Here is a 17,996-nt window from a genome sequence, read left to right on the forward strand (position 1 = left end):
GAAACTTGGGATGGGCCTTGTGTGGGCGATCATCTCGGTGATCAAAGTGGAAACTTAGGCACCTGTTTTTCCGGCGATGTTTTGGGCCTAGTTTCCACTTTTTGCTCAAAATGGGCGATAGAGGTCTGTTTTGGGCCATAGATGGGCCATAGATGGACGATGTGAAGTGGAAAGTCTAGCCAGTGTTTATAGTCAAACTATTGAATGAACAAAGTGCAGAAAGCTTTTGGATCAGACCAAACTGCGGTTCACTGACAACCAGATACAACCTGAAGAGGACATCACCATCATCGATCCACCAACACACACCCAACCAGCAATCGACCTCGCTGTCAATCAAGAGGATGAAACCACCATTCCCAACAGTCCTGTCAGACCAGCCGCACCGCAGTGCAGCAATGGTCCGACCAACTCATCCATGTTAGAGTTTGAACTCAGACAATCAACCAGGGAGCGTAGGGCCCCGGATTGTCTCAACTTGTAAATAATTTGTATCAAAGACTTTGGGGGGGGGGGGGGGGGGGGGAGTGAAGTTATGTATGTAAACATTGTAACTGTGTAAGACTTGCCACCAGAGGGCGCAACTGTTGAAGGCCCAAGGGTCACCTGCACACCTCATGCAAGGGAGTATAAAAGGTTGTCTGCCAGACTGCTTAGGCTACAATTATATAGAGCTTAGTGAGACCACACCTGGAGTACTGTACACAGTTTTCGTCTCCTTACTCAAGGACAGATATTCTTGCCTTCGAGGGAATGCAGCAAAGGTTCACTAGATTGATTCCTGGGATGAGAGGGCTGTCTTGTGAGGAGGAATTGAGTAGAATGGGCCTATATGCTCTGGAATTTAGAAGAATGAAAGATGATCTCATTGACCGTATACATTTGTTCAGGGGCTACAGGGTAGATGCTGAGAGGCTGTTTCCTCTGGCTAGAGAGTCTAGAACCAGGGGTCATAGTTTCAAGATAAGGGGTCAGCCATTTAGGACTGAGATGAGGAGTTATTTCTTCACTTAGAGGGTTGTGAATCTTTGGAATTCTCTGCCCCAGAGAGCTCTGGATGCTCAGTTGTTGAGTATATTGATATGTGTGTATATATATATATATTATACATGTGTGTATGATCTTATTGAATGGTGGAGCTGGCTCAAGGGGCCATGTGGCCTACTCCTGCTCCTTTTCTTATGTACTTATCCTTTCATAATCTTAAATATTTCTCTCATATTGCTCCGTAATCTGTGTTATTCTAATGAAAAAAGACACAATTTTTCAGTCTTCTCATACCAGTCAACAACCTAATGAATCTGCATTGTACCCACTCTTAAGCCACAATAGCCACCGTCTAGTGTGGGGTCCTATTGTCAGAATGCTGCTTTCCCTGTTACCTTCTCCATATACCTGTGAGTACCTGCTGTTGAATGTTCCTCTGCCCATGTTGAATATTCCTCCTGTCATTTGATATTCTGAGGAAATTTATTTGCTTCTCTGGATACTTGACATTTCATGGACCCTTGTGGAATTGCTAGAATGTTCTGACAGGATTAACAGCTAGAAATGTGTGGAACCGCTATACCTCGTCAAGCGTGCTTTCTTTTTGATATTACGACCTTCACTGTTCTATTTGGAGAGAAAAAAATTAAGAATAAACTTTGATCATTTTCAACAGCACTCACTGATATTTATTTCAGACACAATTGTTTACATATTAATTGTACTGTTCACAGATGACTGTTGGGATAAGTGTACATCATTAGTGGGTGGACATGTTTACATTGGGGCTCAATATTCACATACAGAGTACAATCATACAGACTTCGCAATTCCACTCGGTGTAGTCTGGTAACCTCCAGCCGCAGTTGTTCCAGAGATTTTGAGGAACTGAGGTTCATGTCCTTTTCCCCTGTGCAGTCCGGATCCTCTGGATAAAGTTCATCCCCAGGATACAGAATAACGCTGCCATCGGATGCAAGCAGACAGATTGGAAACCATCGCTCGCAGCCTTCCACCATACGATCTTGGCTGAACTGCTGCAGATCTTGGAGATGGGGTAATCGGCAGATTCTGCCCAGCTCATACCACTGTGGGGGAGGGACGTAGAGGTTCTTAGAATGGTGACCCTCAATCACCTCAGGGGGTGACATCCAGTCATAGTGGACAGTTTCATGACCATCGTGCTCTGTAAAAGGAATCTCTTGCAAACAACAGATGAAGAATGCGGTATCAAACCTCTTTGTCTTCAGATAAGTGGGGGTGAGCCAGTTACTCCACTCCTTCAATGCCCAGATATTTGGTACACAGTCCAGCTCTCGGCACATTTTTATAAAATTCACTGCGTTTTCATGCACAAGTGGCCTCCAACTTGAAAGTTCCTTTTGGTCGTACGGTGGAAGTTTTATGGCTCCTTGGCCGTTCAAACATTTATCAGGGGCGTTGGGCTTCACTACTAGAATCCCTGACTCTTCAAAGGTTTCCCTAATGGCACAAATACGGAAAGCTACCTCCCCAGGAATTTGCGATCCCAGCTTTCTCCTGTCCATTGCAAAGATTGGAGCCCTCTTGCCAATTTGCCTGATCGTGCCTAGGTTAAAGTTGGGAGGCTCGCAAAAAGGCTGGAACATCTGGATCCACTCGCTGGAAAAATCAGACGTACTGACTGTACCCCCAGGGAACACTTGAGCGTCAGGCATGAAACTGCTTCTCGCACTCCGTTGTAACAAAAGCACGGTATAATCGAACACCGGCTTCTCCACATTTCTCTCTCGTATAGGCTCCAAAGGTGAAGGCCGATAGGTCTGTGTATTCTTGACACTTTTACTCTCAAAACGATTTCGGACACCTGCAGCCAAAATCATAGTAGCTGCTTCCTTCCAATATTTTAAGTCCTTATTCATCTTCGCTGCAAGAAAGGATAATCTATTAATTGTAGAACTGTAGATCAGCAACTCCAGTGTTACCAGCACAAACACAGGAAATTCGACCCAACAGGTCCATGGCGATGATTATGTTCCATACGAGCCGCCTACTACCCTTCTTCATCTAACCCCACCAACATATCCTTCTATTTGTTTCTCCCTCATATGCTTATCCCCTTCTCCTTAAATGCATCTATGCTATTCACCCCTAACCAGTCTCTGGTTAACGAAGTTCCTATTGGATTTATTAGTGACTATCTTATATTGATGGCTCCTAGATTTGGTCCCAGCAGCAAGTGGAAACATTACCTGGCATTTTCTGGTGTACCACCCGGCAGACAGTGGGAAACACGGAGTTCCGGGTTTCCCAACATGCTGTGGGGTATGCGGGCGTGTTACGTATTGGGTGGGCTGCCTGCCCGGAGGTCAGCCTGATTGTCAGTCGGGCGGGGAACACAGGCTGGACGCTGCAGCAACAGGTAAGTGCTGGGTACAGGTGATGTGGGAGTTGGGGGAGTGTGTGTGTTCTAAGCCTGTGGGGGGGGGGGCTGCAGTTGTAGATCCGATCCCCGATCCTGGGGTGGGGGGCGATCCCTGAGATGGGTCCAATCCATGTCCCAGGGGTGCGGGATCCTGATCCCCGGGAGAGGTCCGATCCTCGACCCGGGGCTCAGTTGCAATACCAGGGGGTCCGATGCCCGACCCGGGGTGGGGTGGTTGATGGCACTGTCCCCGTTGAGGGCCGTGCTGCTGATGGGGGAGCTAGGGGGGGCCGAGAGCAAGCAATCCTGCTCCCCCCAGCCCACAGTGATTGCTCCCTGAGGCTGAGGCCGCCTCGTTGAACCACTGATATTCCCGAGCCCCAGGAACCCCGGCCGCCTGCAGTTAAACTTGCAAAGGTTAAAACGGAGGCTTCAGGCCTCATTATCACTTTAAAATTGTCAACTCACCTCCTGGCAGTGGGTGGGCTGCCCACCCCTCCGTCCCACTTGATTAAAAGGTGAAAGTGGGCTGGTGGAGCCGGCTTGGGATCGGGATTTAGATTTTTCCAACTTTCACTCGCCCCCTCCCTAAACCTTCCCATTTTTCCTGCGAAAATTCACTCCCATCTGCTCTACATCTACCATATCAATCCATTCCATAATCTTGATGACCTTTATCAGGTCACCCTCAGTCTTCTCGTTTCTAGATAAAAGATCCCCGGCCTATTCAGTCTTTTCTGATAACCTCTCAGTTCTGCTATTATTCTAGTAAACTTTTTTTAAACACCTTCTCCAGTGGCTATATATCACACTGCGATATGTGCGTGCACTAGGTCTGTGCAGCAGAGCTGGTCTCCAGTTGTCTTGGTTAATCCATGCCACTGGAACAAGACCTAGCTCTGTCAAGCCCGTGTGGTGGCTGGTGTGCAACGGCCACCACAGGTTAAAAAAATCCACGCACAGGCATCTTCCACCCTTCAAAAGCAGTTTGGGATCTGGAATATTAGGTCCTTCATTGAAACACCTGTGAACTCATCCCTTTTTGGTGTGGAAGCAAGTCATCCTTGATATGAGGGACCGCCTAAGAAGATGAAGATACCCTTTTATAATATAGGGACCAGAATTGTTCACAGTACCCCAAGTGTGGTCTAACCAAGCTTCCATCCCTCTAAAAATGAACCCCAACGCTTCGTTTTCTTTTTTCATAGTGCTCTCTATTGGAACCAGCAACTCTCGCGTTCTACAGGAACCCAAGTACTTTCTTATTGTGAGAGCTGATATGTGCCCCCTCCACCCTGTCCACAACTTGCAAAAATATCAGCTTTATCGGAGGCTTGGGAAAGTGGCCATTGTAATGCACCCCTCCACGAGCGGGCACCCGCTAGCTTCACGAAAATTAACTCTGCATACTCCAGCAAGGTCAGCTACGCAAGGGGCCCGACGGACTTGTCCCAATCATAAGAACATAAGAAATAGGAGCAGGAGTAGGCCATTTGGCTGCTCGAGCCTGCTCCACCGTTCAATAAGATCATGGCTGATCCGATCCCGGCTTCAATTCCACTTTCCCGCCCGCTCCCCATAACCCTTGACTCCCTTACCATTCAAAAATCTGTCTATCTTCACCCTAAATATATTCAATAACCCTGCCCCCACAGCTCGCTGAGGTAGAGAATTCCAAAGATTCACGACCCTCTGAGAGAAGAAATTACTCCTCATCTCCGTTTTAAATGGGCGGCCCCTTATTCTGAATCTATGTCCCCTACTTCTAGATTCCCCCACTAGGGGAAACATCCTCTCTGCATCTATCCGGTCAAGCCCCCTCAGAATCTTACATGTTTCAATAAGATCACCTCTCATTCTTCTAAACTCCAATGAGTAGAGGCCCAACCTGCTGAACTTTTCTTCATATGACAACCTCTTCATCTCAGGAATCAACCTTGTGAACCTTCTCTGAACTCCCTCCAATGCAAGTATATCCCTCCTTAAATAAGGAAACCAAAACTGTATAGCAGTATTCCAGGTGTGGTCTTACCAATGCCCTGTAGAGTTGGAGCTGGATTTCCCTACTTTTGTACATCATCCCCATTGCAATAAGGCCAACATTCCATTTGCCTTCCTGATTATTTGCTGTACCTGCATGGTAACATTTTGTGTTTCATGTTCAAGAACCCCCAGATCCCTCTGTACCACAGCATTTTGTAATCTCTCCCCATTTAAATAATAATTTGCTTTTTTAATTTTCCTACCAAAGTGGATAACCTCACATTTTCCCACATTATACGCCATCTGTCAAATTTTTGCCCACTCACTGAGCCTAACTATATCCCTTTGTAGATTCTTTGCGCCCTCCTCACAACTTGCTTTCCCACCTATCTTTGTATCATCAGCAAATTTAGCTACATTATACTCGGTGTCTTCTTCCAAGTCATTAATATAGATTGTAAATAGTTGAGGCCCCAGCACTAATTCCTGTGGCACCCCACTAGTTACAGTTTGCCAACCTGAAAATGACCCATTTATCCCGACTGCTTTCTGTTAGTTGGGCAATCCTCCATCCACGCCAATGTATTACCCCCAAACCAGTAAGCTCTTATCTTGTGCAGTAACCTTTTATGGGGCATCTTATCAAATGCTTTCTGCAGATCCAAATACACGACATCTACTGGTTCCCCCTTATCCAACCCTGCTCATTACATCCTGAAAGAACTCGAACAAATTTGTCAATCATGATTTCCGTTTCATAAAACAATGCCGACTCTGCTTGACTATATTATGCTTTTCTAAATGTCCTTCTACTTCCTTAATGATTCACTCCAGCATTTTCCCAATGACAGACGTCAGAGGGTAGAGATTCCCCTCTACCCTCCCCCACCCCAATCCCCCTCTACCCTCCCCCAACCCCTATCCCCCCTACCCTCCCCCACCCCGATCCCCCTCTACCCTCCCCCACCCCGATCCCCCTCTACCCTCCTCCACTCCCGATCCCCCTCTACCCTCCCCCACAATCCCCTCCACCCGATCCCCCTTTACCCTCCCCCAGCCCCCGATCCCCCTCTACCTTTCGCTACCCTGATCATCCTCCACTCTTCCCCACCCCCTCTACCATCCTCCACCCCGACCCTCCTCCACGCACCGATCCCCCTATCCTCCGCCACCGCCCGATCCCTTAAACTCCCCCACGTCCTCCACCCTCCCTCCACGATCCTCCTCCACCCTCCCTGTTATGTATTTAACCTCTTGTAACCTGCGTCACATCTGACCACCAGAGGGCTTACCTGTTGGAGTCCTAAGGGATTCCAGATCCCTTGGGAGCACAGTATATAAGCAGGCTACCCACGAGGTACCTGCACTCTGGAACCTTAATAAAGTAGTTAAGGTCACACTTGCTCATTACACACAGTACTCAGTCTGACCATTTATTATGAGTGTAATAATGGCGACGAGGTAACGAGCAACCGCGTGAAAATGCAAAGAACAGTCGGCATCTTGGAGAAGTTCTCAGAGGGGGACGATTGGGAGGCCTTTGTGGAGAGACTCGACCAATACTTCGTGGCAAACGAGCTGGAAGGGGACGAGAACGCGACCAAACGAAGGGCGATCCTCCTAACTGTGGGGCAACAACCTATGGCCTCATGAAGAATCTTCTGGCCTCAGCAAAACCAACAGAGAAATCCTACGAAGAACTGTGTATGCTGGTCCGGGAGCACCTAAATCCTAAGGAAAACGTTTTGATGTCGAAATATTGGTTCTACACGAGTCAAGGATCGGAGGGCCAGTACCTCGCTGAACTAAGGCGCCTTGCAGGACATTGTGAGTTTGAGGGATTCCTCGAACAAATGCTCAGAGACTTTTTTGTACTGGGCATCGGATAGGAGACAATCCTTCGCAAAATGTTGACTGTAGAAACTCCGAATCTGAGTAAAGCCATAACGATAGCTCAGGCATTTATGTCCACCAGCAACAACACCAAGCAGATTTCACAGAACAAAGAAGTTACTGTGCATAAAGTAACGTCGGTTTTGAGCAGAAATGTACAGGGCAGAACGTACACGCTGGCTGCTGTGGCCCGACCTCAATTGACCCAGAGTCCGCCATCATATGTTACTGCGAGGCAGTTAACACCCTGTTGGCGCTGCGGAGGTGATCATCGGCCCCATCAATGCCGCTTTAAGCACTATGCGTGCAATGGCTGCACAACAATGGGACACTTCCAACGAATGTGCAGGTGAGCTGCAAACCCTGCAAACCACCACGTCGCAGAGGAAGATCGATCCGCAGTGGATCAGACGGAATTGGAAACTCGTACTGAGGAGGCAGAGGTGTACAGGGTACACACGTTCACGACGAAATGCCCACCAATAATGTTGAAAGTTGAACTGAATGGTATTCCAGTGTCTATGGAGCTGGACTCGGGGGCAAGTCAGTCCATAATGCGTAAAATGGCCTTCGACAGGCTGTGGGGAAAGAAGGCACACAAGCCCAAGCTCAGCCCCATTCACACCAAATTAAGGACTTACACAAAGAAACTAATCTCTGTAATCGGCAGTGCTGAAGTCAACGTCTCCTATAATGGAGCATTACACGAATTCCCACTGTGGATTGTGCCAGGGGATGGCCCTATGTTGTTTGGCAGAAGCTGGCTGATGAAAATCCGCTGGAACTGGGACGACATCCGAGCGCTTTCGTCCGTCAACAACACTGCATGTACCCAGATTCTAAGCAAGTTCCCTTCGTTATTCGAGCCAGGCATTGGAAGCTCTTCGGGGGCGAAAGTGCAGATCCATTTGGTTCCCGGTACGCGACCCATCCACCACAAGGCTCGGGAGGTACCGTACGTGATGCGTGAAAAAGTGGAAATCGAGCTGGACAGGCTGCAACGCGAAGGCATCATCGTGCCGTGGAATTCAACGACTGGGCCAGTCCGATTGTTCCGGTACTCAAGGAGGACGGTACGGTTAGAATTTGTGGGGACTATAAAGTAACGATTAGCGGTTTTTCGCTGCAGGACCCGTACCCTCGACCCAAGGCAGACGACCTATTCGCGACCCTGGCTGGAGGGAAGACGATCACCAAGCTGGACCTGGCCTCGACCTACAAGACGCAGGTGCTGGAGGAGTCTTCGAAAGGCCTCACCTGCATCAACACGCACAAAAGGTCTGTTTATCTACAACCGGTGCCCGTTCGGGATTCAGTCGGCCGCAGCGATCTTCCCGTGGATCATGGAGAGCCTGCTAAATTTGGTTCCTTGCACAGTGGTCTTCCAGGACGACATTGGTTACAGGTCGGGACACCATGGAGCACTTGAAGAACCTGGAGGGGGTTCAGATTGAAACGCTCGAAGTGTGTTTTCCTGGCACAGGACGTCGAATTCTTAGGAAGGAGAAGTGCAGCAGATGGCATCAGACCCACTGACGCTAAGACGGAGGCCATCAAGAACGCGCCGCGACCACAAAACGTAACGGAGCTGCGGTCGTTCCTGGGACTCCTTAACTACTTCGGTAATTTCCTACCTGGGTTAAGCACCCTGCTAAAACCCCTACATGTGCTACTGCGCAAGGGAGATGACTGGGTATGGGAGAACTCACAAGAGGCTATCTTTAAGAAAGCCAGAAACATATTGTGTTCTAACAAACCGCTTGTCCTGTATAACCCATGTAAACGATTGGTGTTAGCTTGCGATGCGTCGTCCTACGGGGTCAGGTGTGTGTTACAACAAGCTAATGAATCGGGAATTTTGCAACCAGTTGCGTATGTATCCAGGAGTTTGTCCATGGCTGAAAGGGCCTATGGCATGATTGAAAAAGAGGCTCTGGCTTGCGTTTACGGGTCTTAAAAAAAATGCGCCAGTACTGATTTGGCCTCAAGTTCGAACTTGAAACTGACCACAAGCCGTTCATATCGCTATTCTCGGCGAGCAAAGGGATTAATACCAATGCCTCTGCCCGCTTCCAAAGTGGTTATCTCCCCACCCATTGTTAAAGCTTCATCCAGCCCCATAGCGGCGGCTGACTACACTGAGCCGGAATACAACTATGTAATCTGCCACAGACCGGGCACAGAGAACTACGCAGATGCTCTCAGTCGGCTACCATTGCCCACCACCGGGGTGGAAATGGCACAGCCAGCGGACTTGCTCATGGTCATGGACGCATTTGAGAACGAGAAATCCCCCGTTATGGCCCGCCAGATCAGGATCTGGACCAGCCAGGACCCTTTACTGTCCCTGGTAAAAAATTGTGTCCTCCAAGGGAGCTGGTCCAGTGTCCCAGAGGAGATGCAGGAAGCGATTAAGCCGTTCCACAGACGCAAAGATTAGCTGTCCCTGCAGGCGGACTGTCTCTTGTGAGGCAATCGCTTAGTCTTGCCCAAGAAAGGCAGAGACACATTAATTTGCGAACTACACAACACCCATCCAGGCATCGTAATGATGAAAGCCATGGCCAGATCCCACGTGTGATGGCCTGGCATCGACTCAGATTTAAGAATCATGTGTGCGCCAGTGCAACACTTGCTCTCAGTTGAGCAATGCACCCAGAGAGGCACCGCTAAGTTTGTGGTCCTGGCCATCCAAACCGTGGTCAAGGATCCATGTAAACTTTGCCCATTCCTAGGCAAAATGTTTTTGGTTGTCATAGACGCTTACTCAAAGTGAATTGAATGTGCAACAATGTCTGTGAGCACATCCACGGCCACCATTGAAAGTCTACGAGCTATGTTTGCCACGCACAGCTTGCCTGATGTCCTAGTCAGCGATAATGGGCCATGTTTCACCAGTGCTGAATTCAAAGAATTCATGACCCGCAACAGGATCAAACATGGCACATCTTCCCCGTTCAAGCCCACATCCAACGGCCAGGCAGAACGGGTAGTTCAGACCATCAAGCAAAGCTTGAAACGCGTGTCAGAAGGCTCCCTGTAGACCCAGTTGTCCCGAGTACTGCTCAGCTACCGCACCAGACCCCACTCACTCACCGGGATTCCCCCAGTTGAGCTGCTCATGAAAAGGGCGCTTAAAACAAGGCTCTCTCTGATCCACCCTGATCTACATGATCACATGGAGGACAAACGGCATCAACAAAGTGTGTACCATGACCACGCAAATTTGTCACGCAATATTGAGATCAATGGTCCTTTGCTTATGCTCAATTATGGAAATGGTCCCAAATGGGTCGCTGGCACAGTCACAGCCAAAGCGGGGAGTAGGATATTTCAGGTCAAACTGGCCAATGGACAAACACACAGAAAACACTTGGACCAAATCAAATTGCGATTCACCAACAGCTACGAACAACCTGAAGAGGGCACCACCAACTTTGATCTTCCAACACACACACAAGTGGCAACTGACATCACAGTTGACCATGAAACCCTTGGGAGCATAGTATATAAGCAGGCAACCCACGAGGTACCTGCACTCTGGAATCTTAATAAAGGAGTTAAGGTCACACTTGCTCATTACACACAGTATTCAGTCTGATCATTTATTATGAGTATAACACTCCCCACCCCGATCCCCCTCTACCCTCCCCACCCCCAAATCCCCCTCTACCTTCCTCCCCCCCCCCCCCGATCCCCCTCTACCCTCCCCCACCCACTGACTGCCGTGTTCCCGGCTGCGACCTCCTGCCGCCAGGTTAGGGTGCAATTTCAGGAGGATTTATGCACATGAAAGCAGGCTGTTCAGATTGGCCGTAGTTCCACATCCCCGGGATCGTCGCCCACTTCCAGAACCGCCCTTCCCCCATTAAAACTGGGGCCGTGACTTTTCCACGTGGTAAAAGTGGTGTAGTATTGGGTAATACCTGTGGCTGAAGTTATGACAAGCCCATGTCTTGCTGCTCAATGCGTGTAATTCCTTGTCTTCACTTGCTATCGGACGTGTTGCAAGGCTGTTTAGATCTGTCAGCTTTTGTTAAGTTTCCAAGGCTGGCATGCACGTCTAGTGTCAAAAGCTGACAACTGCTGCTCACAAGCTGTGTGTTACGATCAGGAATCTGAACAAAACAGAGCTCTTCGCTTTAGAATGAACAGAGAAACAGACAAAATAAAAATAAAGGGAAAACTGCAGAACTCAGCAAATTCACCTTTGCTGAAAGACAGAGGACAAGAACAGCCCATCTCTCATACACTCCCACACATGATTCCATCTATGGGTCAGGGCGAAGAAGTACCGAGAATGGCAAGAACTGCATTAGTCCTTTAATATTGATGTCATAAAATGTCCCGAGGGTTACGTTAAATGTGCCTGTAAAAGTGGGATTCGCCACCTTTAATTTTTCATTCTGTCTATATAAAGATCATTATAAATACATTATAACTTGCATCTATATAGCGCCTTTAATATAGAAAATCATCCCAAGACGCTTCATATTGGTGTTACGAAAACCAGATACCATGCCAAAGAAAGAAAGTCATGGATTTAAATAGCGCCTTTCACGACCACTCGGACGTCTCAAAGCGCTTTACAACAAATTAAATATTTTTGGAGTGTAGTCACTGTTGTAATGTGGGAAACGCAGCAGCCAACTTGCGGACAGCAAACTCTCACGAACAACGATGTGATAATGACCAGATAATCTGAGTTTGTTATGTTGATTGAGGGATAAATATTGGCCAGGGCACCGGGGATAACTCCCCTGCTCTTCTTCAAAATAATGGCATGGGATCTTTTTCGTCCGCCTGAGAGAGCAGACGGGGCCTCGGTTTAACATCTCATCTGAAAGACGGCACCTCCGACAGTGCAGCACTCCCTCAGCATGGCACTGGAGCTTCAGCCTAGATTTATGTGCCCAAGTCTCTGGAGTGGGACTTGAACACACAACCTTCTGACTCAGAACTGAATGTGCTACTCACTGAGCCACTATTAAGAAGGGTGACCAAAAGCTTGGTCAAAAAAGTGGGTTTCAAGGAGTGTCTCAAAAGAGGAGAGGGTGAAGAAGCGGATGGGTTTAGAGAATGAATGCCCAAGCGTGGGGCATTGACAATTGAAAACACAGCCATTAATCGTTGGGTGATGTGATGAGGGGACCGGAGTCATTGGAACAGAGAGTTTGGTGAGAGTTGTAGGGCTGGCGGATGTTACTGAGAGAGAGAGAGCGCGGCAAGGCCATCGAAGAATTTGAACACATGCATGAGAATTTTATATGTGAGGCATTAGCCAATGTAGGTCAGCAATGGATTGAGAATTGGTAAACAGACAGAAGACAGAGATCTGTGGAGTCTTTGAGTATATTGAAGGCTGAGATTGATTTTTGAGCACTACGGGAATTAAGGGATAAGGGCAGTGTGGGAAGGTGGAGTTGATGTAGAACATCAGCTATGAATTATTGAATGGCGGAGCAGGCTCAAGGTGCCGTGTGGCCTATTCCTGCTCTTTTTCTTATGCACTTATTTTTTTCATAATTTTAAATATTTCTCTCGTATCGCCCCATAATCTGCATTATTCTAATGAAAAAAGGCCCAATGTTTCAGTCTTTCTTTGCAACCTAATGAATCTGCATTGTACCCACTCTAAAGCCACAATATCCATTATATAGTATGGGGTCCTATTGTCAGAATTATGGTTTAAATCAATGTGTTTTGGTTCACTGCTGCCCTTTCAAGGTTATAGGTTCCTTTTCACTTTTAAATAAACCAAATTCAGATTCCAGCATTACAGCTGAGCGGGATCCAATCCTCTCCCAGTGTCCATGCATATACACTGGCTGATTGCAGGGTAGCACCCTTCAAACCATCGTTGATACTTTCACTGAAGTGTACGAGAGTCTGGGCCTCACATTAAACATCAGTAAGACAAAGGTCCTCTACGAACCTGTCCCCACCACACAGTACTGCTCCCTGGTTATCAAAATCCACAATGAAACCTTGGACAATGTGGACCACTTCCCATACCTTCGGAGCCTACTATCAGCAAGGGCAGACATCGATGACGAAGTCCACACCGCTTTCAGTGTGCCAGTGCAGCCTTCGGCCGCCTGAGGAAAAACGTGTTTGAAGACCAGGATCTCAAACCCGGCACCAAGCTCATGGTCTACAGAGCAGTAGTGATTCCTGCCCTCCTGTATGCTTCAGAGACATGGACTATGTGCAGTAGGCATCTCAAAGCACTGGAGAAGTACCATCAACGCTGCCTCCATAAAATCCGGCAAATTCATTGGCAGGATAGATGCACCAACTTCAGCATTCTCTCTCAGGCCAACATCCCCAACATCGAGGCATTGACCACATTGTCCACATGCCCGATGCTAGACTCCTGAAACAAGCACTCTACTCCAAGCTAAGTCATGGCAGACGAGCCCAAGGAGGACAGAGAAAATGCTTCAAGGACACCCTCAAAGCCTCCTTGAAAAATTGCAACATTCCCAACTACTGTTGGGAATCCTTGGTCCAAGACCGCTCAAAGTGAGGAGGAGCATCCGAGAAGGAACCAAACACTTCGAGTCTCTTCGCCGGGAACATGCAGAACCAAGCACAAAAAATGTAAGGAGCATACGACAAATTAAGCACCCCATCCACCCGTCCCTCCAACCACCGTCTGCCCCACCTTTGACAGAGACTGCCTAAGATGAAGAAACATCGCCTGCTGGTAAGGCCACTGTATCAATCTAATTTCGCTGCCGCGGCACCACAGGGGTGTTGTACGCTCGATGACATCACCACGTCGGTACCTATTGGTGCCGTCCCCACCGCCCAAATAAAGTTCCCGTGAGCCCAGATACCAGCTCCCCACCATAGGTAAGCACTTAGCCGCCTCTCTCCAGCATTAACGGGTGGCGTTAGAAACATAATTTCAAGCCCCAATCTTTCCCTGTTGCTGCCTCCAGATACCTGTAAGTACCCTCTGTTGAATGTCCCTCCGCCCATGTTAAATGTGGAAAGGGGTGGCTAGAGTAAATGTTGGTCCCTTAGAGGACAAGACCGGGGAATTAGTAATGGGGAACATGGAGATGGCAGAAACTCTGAACAAATATTTTGTATCAGTCTTTATGGTAGAGGACACTAACAATATTCCAACAGTGGATATCTAGGGGCTATAGGGGTGGAGGAACTTAACACAATCACAATCACTAAGGAGGTGGTACTCAGTAAGATAATGGGACTAAAGGCGGATAAATCCCCTGGATCTGATGGCTTGCATCCCAGGGTCTTAAGAGAAGTAGGGATTGTGGATGCATTGGTTGTAATTTACCAAAATTCCCTGGATTCTGGGGGGATCCCAGCAGTTTGAAAACTGCAAATGTAACGCCCCTATTTAAAAAAGGAGGCAGACAAAAAGCAGGAAACTATAGACCAGTTAGCCTAACATCTGTGGTTGGGAAGATGTTGGAGTCCATTATTAAAGAAGCAGTAGCAGGACATTTGGAAAAATAAAATTCGGTCAGGCAGAGTCAGCATGGATTTATGAAGGGGAAGTCATGTTTGACAAATTTGCTGGAATTCTTTGAGGATGTAACGAACAGGGTGGATAAAGGGGAATCAGTGGATGTGGTGTATTTGGACTTCCAGAAGGCGTTTGACAAGGTGCCACATAAAAGGTTACTGTACAAGATAAAAGTTCACGTGGTTGGCATGGATAGAGGATTGGCTAACTAACAGAAAACAGAGAACAAGGATAAATGGTTCATTCTCGGGTTGGCAATCAGTAACCCGTGGGGTGCCACGGACATCAGTGCTGGGACCCCAACTATTTACAATCTATATTAATGACTTGGAAGAAGGGACCGAGTGTAACGTAGCTAAGTTTGTTGATGATATAAAGATGGGAGGAAAAACAATGTGTGAGGAGGACACAAAAAATCTGCAAAAGAACATAGAGAGGCTAAGTGAGTGGGTAAAAATTTGGCAGATGGAGTATAATGTTGGAAAGTGTGAGGTCACGCACTTTGGCAGAAAAAAATCAAAGAGCAAGTTATTATTTAAGTGGAGAAAGATTGCAAAGTGCTGCAGTACAGCGGGACCTGGGGGTACTTGTGCATGAAACACAAAAGGTACAGCAAGTGATCAGGAAGACCAATGGAATCTTGGCCTTTATTGCAAAGGGGATGGAGTATAAAAGCAGAGAAGTCTTGCTACAGTTGTACAAGGTATTGGTGAGGCCACACCTGGAATACTGCGTGCAGTTTTGGTTTCCATATTTACGAAAGGATATACTTGCTTTGGAGGCAGTTCAGAGAAAGTTCACTCGGTTGATTCCGGAGATGAGGGGGTTGACTTATGAGGAAAGGTTGAGTAGGTTGCGTCTCTACTCATTGGAATTGAATAGAGGCCCAACCTATGAAAATGAGAGGTGATCTTATTGAAGTGTATAAGGTTATGAGGGGGCTTGACAAGGTGGATGCAGAGAGGATGTTTCCACTGATGGGGGAGACTAGAACTAGAGGGCATGATCTTAGAATAAGGGACCGCCCATTTAAAACAGATGAGGAGAAATTTCTTCTCTCAGAGGGTTCACTGCCTCAGAGAACTGTGGAAGCTGGGACATTGAACTTTAAGTCAGAAATAGACAGTTTCTTAAACGATAAGGGGATAAGGGATTATGGGGAGCAGGCAGGGAAGTGGAGCTGAGTCCATGATCAGATCAGCTATGATCTTATTGAATGGCGGAGCTGGCTCGAGGGACCGTATGGCCTAGTCCTGTTCCTATTTCTTATGTTCTTATGTTCTTATGATGGCTAAAAGTTTGTTATCGTCCATTTTGAATCGCTAACATTGACTGGTCGGTAAGTTTAGTGCTTGGCAATAATTAGCGCTGGCAACCGCGAGCTTCAGTTTTAGCACCGCAAGAGGGAAGAGTAACGTTAAATCAAGCCTTACACACTTCTCTTCGGGCGATACAGTCGGCAAGTGGGGTACTAAGGTCACAGCGCTAATGAAGTTCAGGCACGCCAATCAGAGAGGCATCAGACATAATGGCGCCATCTGGTTCTTAAAGGGGAGGTTCAATGATGCTGCACAGCCTCAATCTCATCATTGCAGCCTGTGCACTAGTCTTGCAGCAAGCATCGTGGAGGGCAGAGGCCTTGCCAGCGTGCCCACATGTTTTCTGACGCTGTCCTGGAGGCTCTGGTTGAGCTGGTGGAGAGACGACGGGCCATGATGTTTCCTCACACTGGCAGGAGGCCACTGCCTAACGTTTCTCGTAGTCTATGGAGGGAGGTAGCCAGAAGCACGGTGCCCAGAACTCCCCACGCAATGCCGCAAAAAATTCAAACGACCTCACTTGGGTCGTCAGGGTGAGTGCCTTCATCAGAAAACTCAACATGCCACCATCTCAACCTCACTGTCTCAAACACGGTATAAGCTGCCACATCCCAGCACTCACACACCAACTGTGTCCGCCTAATGAATGTAACATCCACATCTGACACCGTCCATACAGTAACACCGATTCAACTATGGTAGGCACATCTGACAAACATGTAGCTGCAGACTCACTCACATGTTCTGTTCTTGCAGGCCAAGCTTGCTCCCAACAGGAGGGAGCAACTGTGCATGGGAGGAGGGGAGGCAGACCTCAGCCCTTGACCGATCTCGAGGAGCGAGTGGCTGCAGTCATCGAGGCACAAGTGGCGGGTGTGGTTGCCATGGGAGAAGCCGTCCCCCCTAGGGACAATAGTGATATTTTCATCACCTCTCCCTCTTCTATCAGACCACTTTCCCCTCACACCACAAGCCTTTCCCACATTATATGTAACTATGCTGTCTCAATTCCTTGCTGCCTTCCTGCCCTCTCCCCTGCACTTAACCACACTTTCCTGCCTGAATGCTTTCAGATAATGAGCCAGCAGCCCAGAAGCCCGCCTCTCAGCCTTCGTGTGCCAGCAATGTGGGAGAGGAGGAGGAAGGGGAGATCACTGTATCTCTGCCTGTGTCAGACCAGCCAGCTGCCTCTGAGAGTGGGGACATGACGTCGGTGGAGAAGGCCATGTTCCAGGGGATCTGATGTTGGTGAGGCATGCAACAACGCCACGGGGAAAGGGAAGCTCTGGGGCCAGTTCCCCGGAGGGTGAGAATGTGCGTGACTTCTGCTCAGCGGGACTTAGATGAGAACCTCGATGCCAGACGGTCAATGAGGATGCACAGCGAGCTTCTGAGTGCAATGGAAAGGGTGCCTGAGAGCATGGATGCACTTACTATGAGCTTAGAGGAGTCCGCCTCAAGCATTGCACTTGTCTCATAGCACATCGCGGCAGTTTGCAAAGGATGGTAGACTCGCAGAGAGACTGTGGGGACCCAGACCTCATGCCATGAGTCATGGGTGAGGTGACAGCAGCTGTTGCAGCACAGGCCTAAGCAATACAATGGCTTAGTGCTGTAATGGAGTTAGTGCATGGTGGCATCCAAAATTATTCTGCTCTCATGCAGACTCAGATTGGTGCCACGCAAGTGCTGACTGCTGCCATTGTCTCTGGGTTACCACCAGTCCAACGGGGATCTCACAGTGCCAAAGCAGGCCAGCAATCTGCTCCGATGCTGAGGCTCTGCCCTGGGAGAATGGCAGTGTGTCGGTCGAAATGGAAGCTGCTGTCCTCTCTCAGGATGTCCTCCCACCACTGCTGCTTCTCCATTGCACTTGCCTCTGTCTGCACCCCAGCCATCAGAGACT

General features: G+C 48.3%; 1 protein-coding gene across 1 annotated transcript; it reads right to left on the reverse strand.

Annotated features, from left to right (window-relative positions):
- Positions 1 to 1,676: 1,676 nt before the first annotated feature.
- Positions 1,677 to 11,500, reverse strand: nudt19 (nudix (nucleoside diphosphate linked moiety X)-type motif 19). The gene is made up of 2 exons (XM_070894993.1): positions 11,194 to 11,500; positions 1,677 to 2,893 (listed from the first exon to the last, which is right to left on the reverse strand). Exon 2 carries the CDS (start codon positions 2,886 to 2,888, stop codon positions 1,716 to 1,718), a length of 1,173 nt encoding a protein of 390 aa, XP_070751094.1. The 5' UTR covers positions 2,889 to 2,893; positions 11,194 to 11,500; the 3' UTR covers positions 1,677 to 1,715.
- Between the last annotated feature and the right edge of the window lie 6,496 nt (positions 11,501 to 17,996).

Source organism: Pristiophorus japonicus, chromosome 12, assembly GCF_044704955.1.
Source record: "Pristiophorus japonicus isolate sPriJap1 chromosome 12, sPriJap1.hap1, whole genome shotgun sequence".
Taxonomy (NCBI): domain Eukaryota; kingdom Metazoa; phylum Chordata; class Chondrichthyes; family Pristiophoridae; genus Pristiophorus; species Pristiophorus japonicus.

What these genes read in the sequence shown, in the direction of transcription:
- nudt19 (XM_070894993.1), bottom strand. Translation starts at nt 2,888, where the DNA reads ATGAATAAGGACTTAAAATATTGGAAGGAAGCAGCTACTATGATTTTG.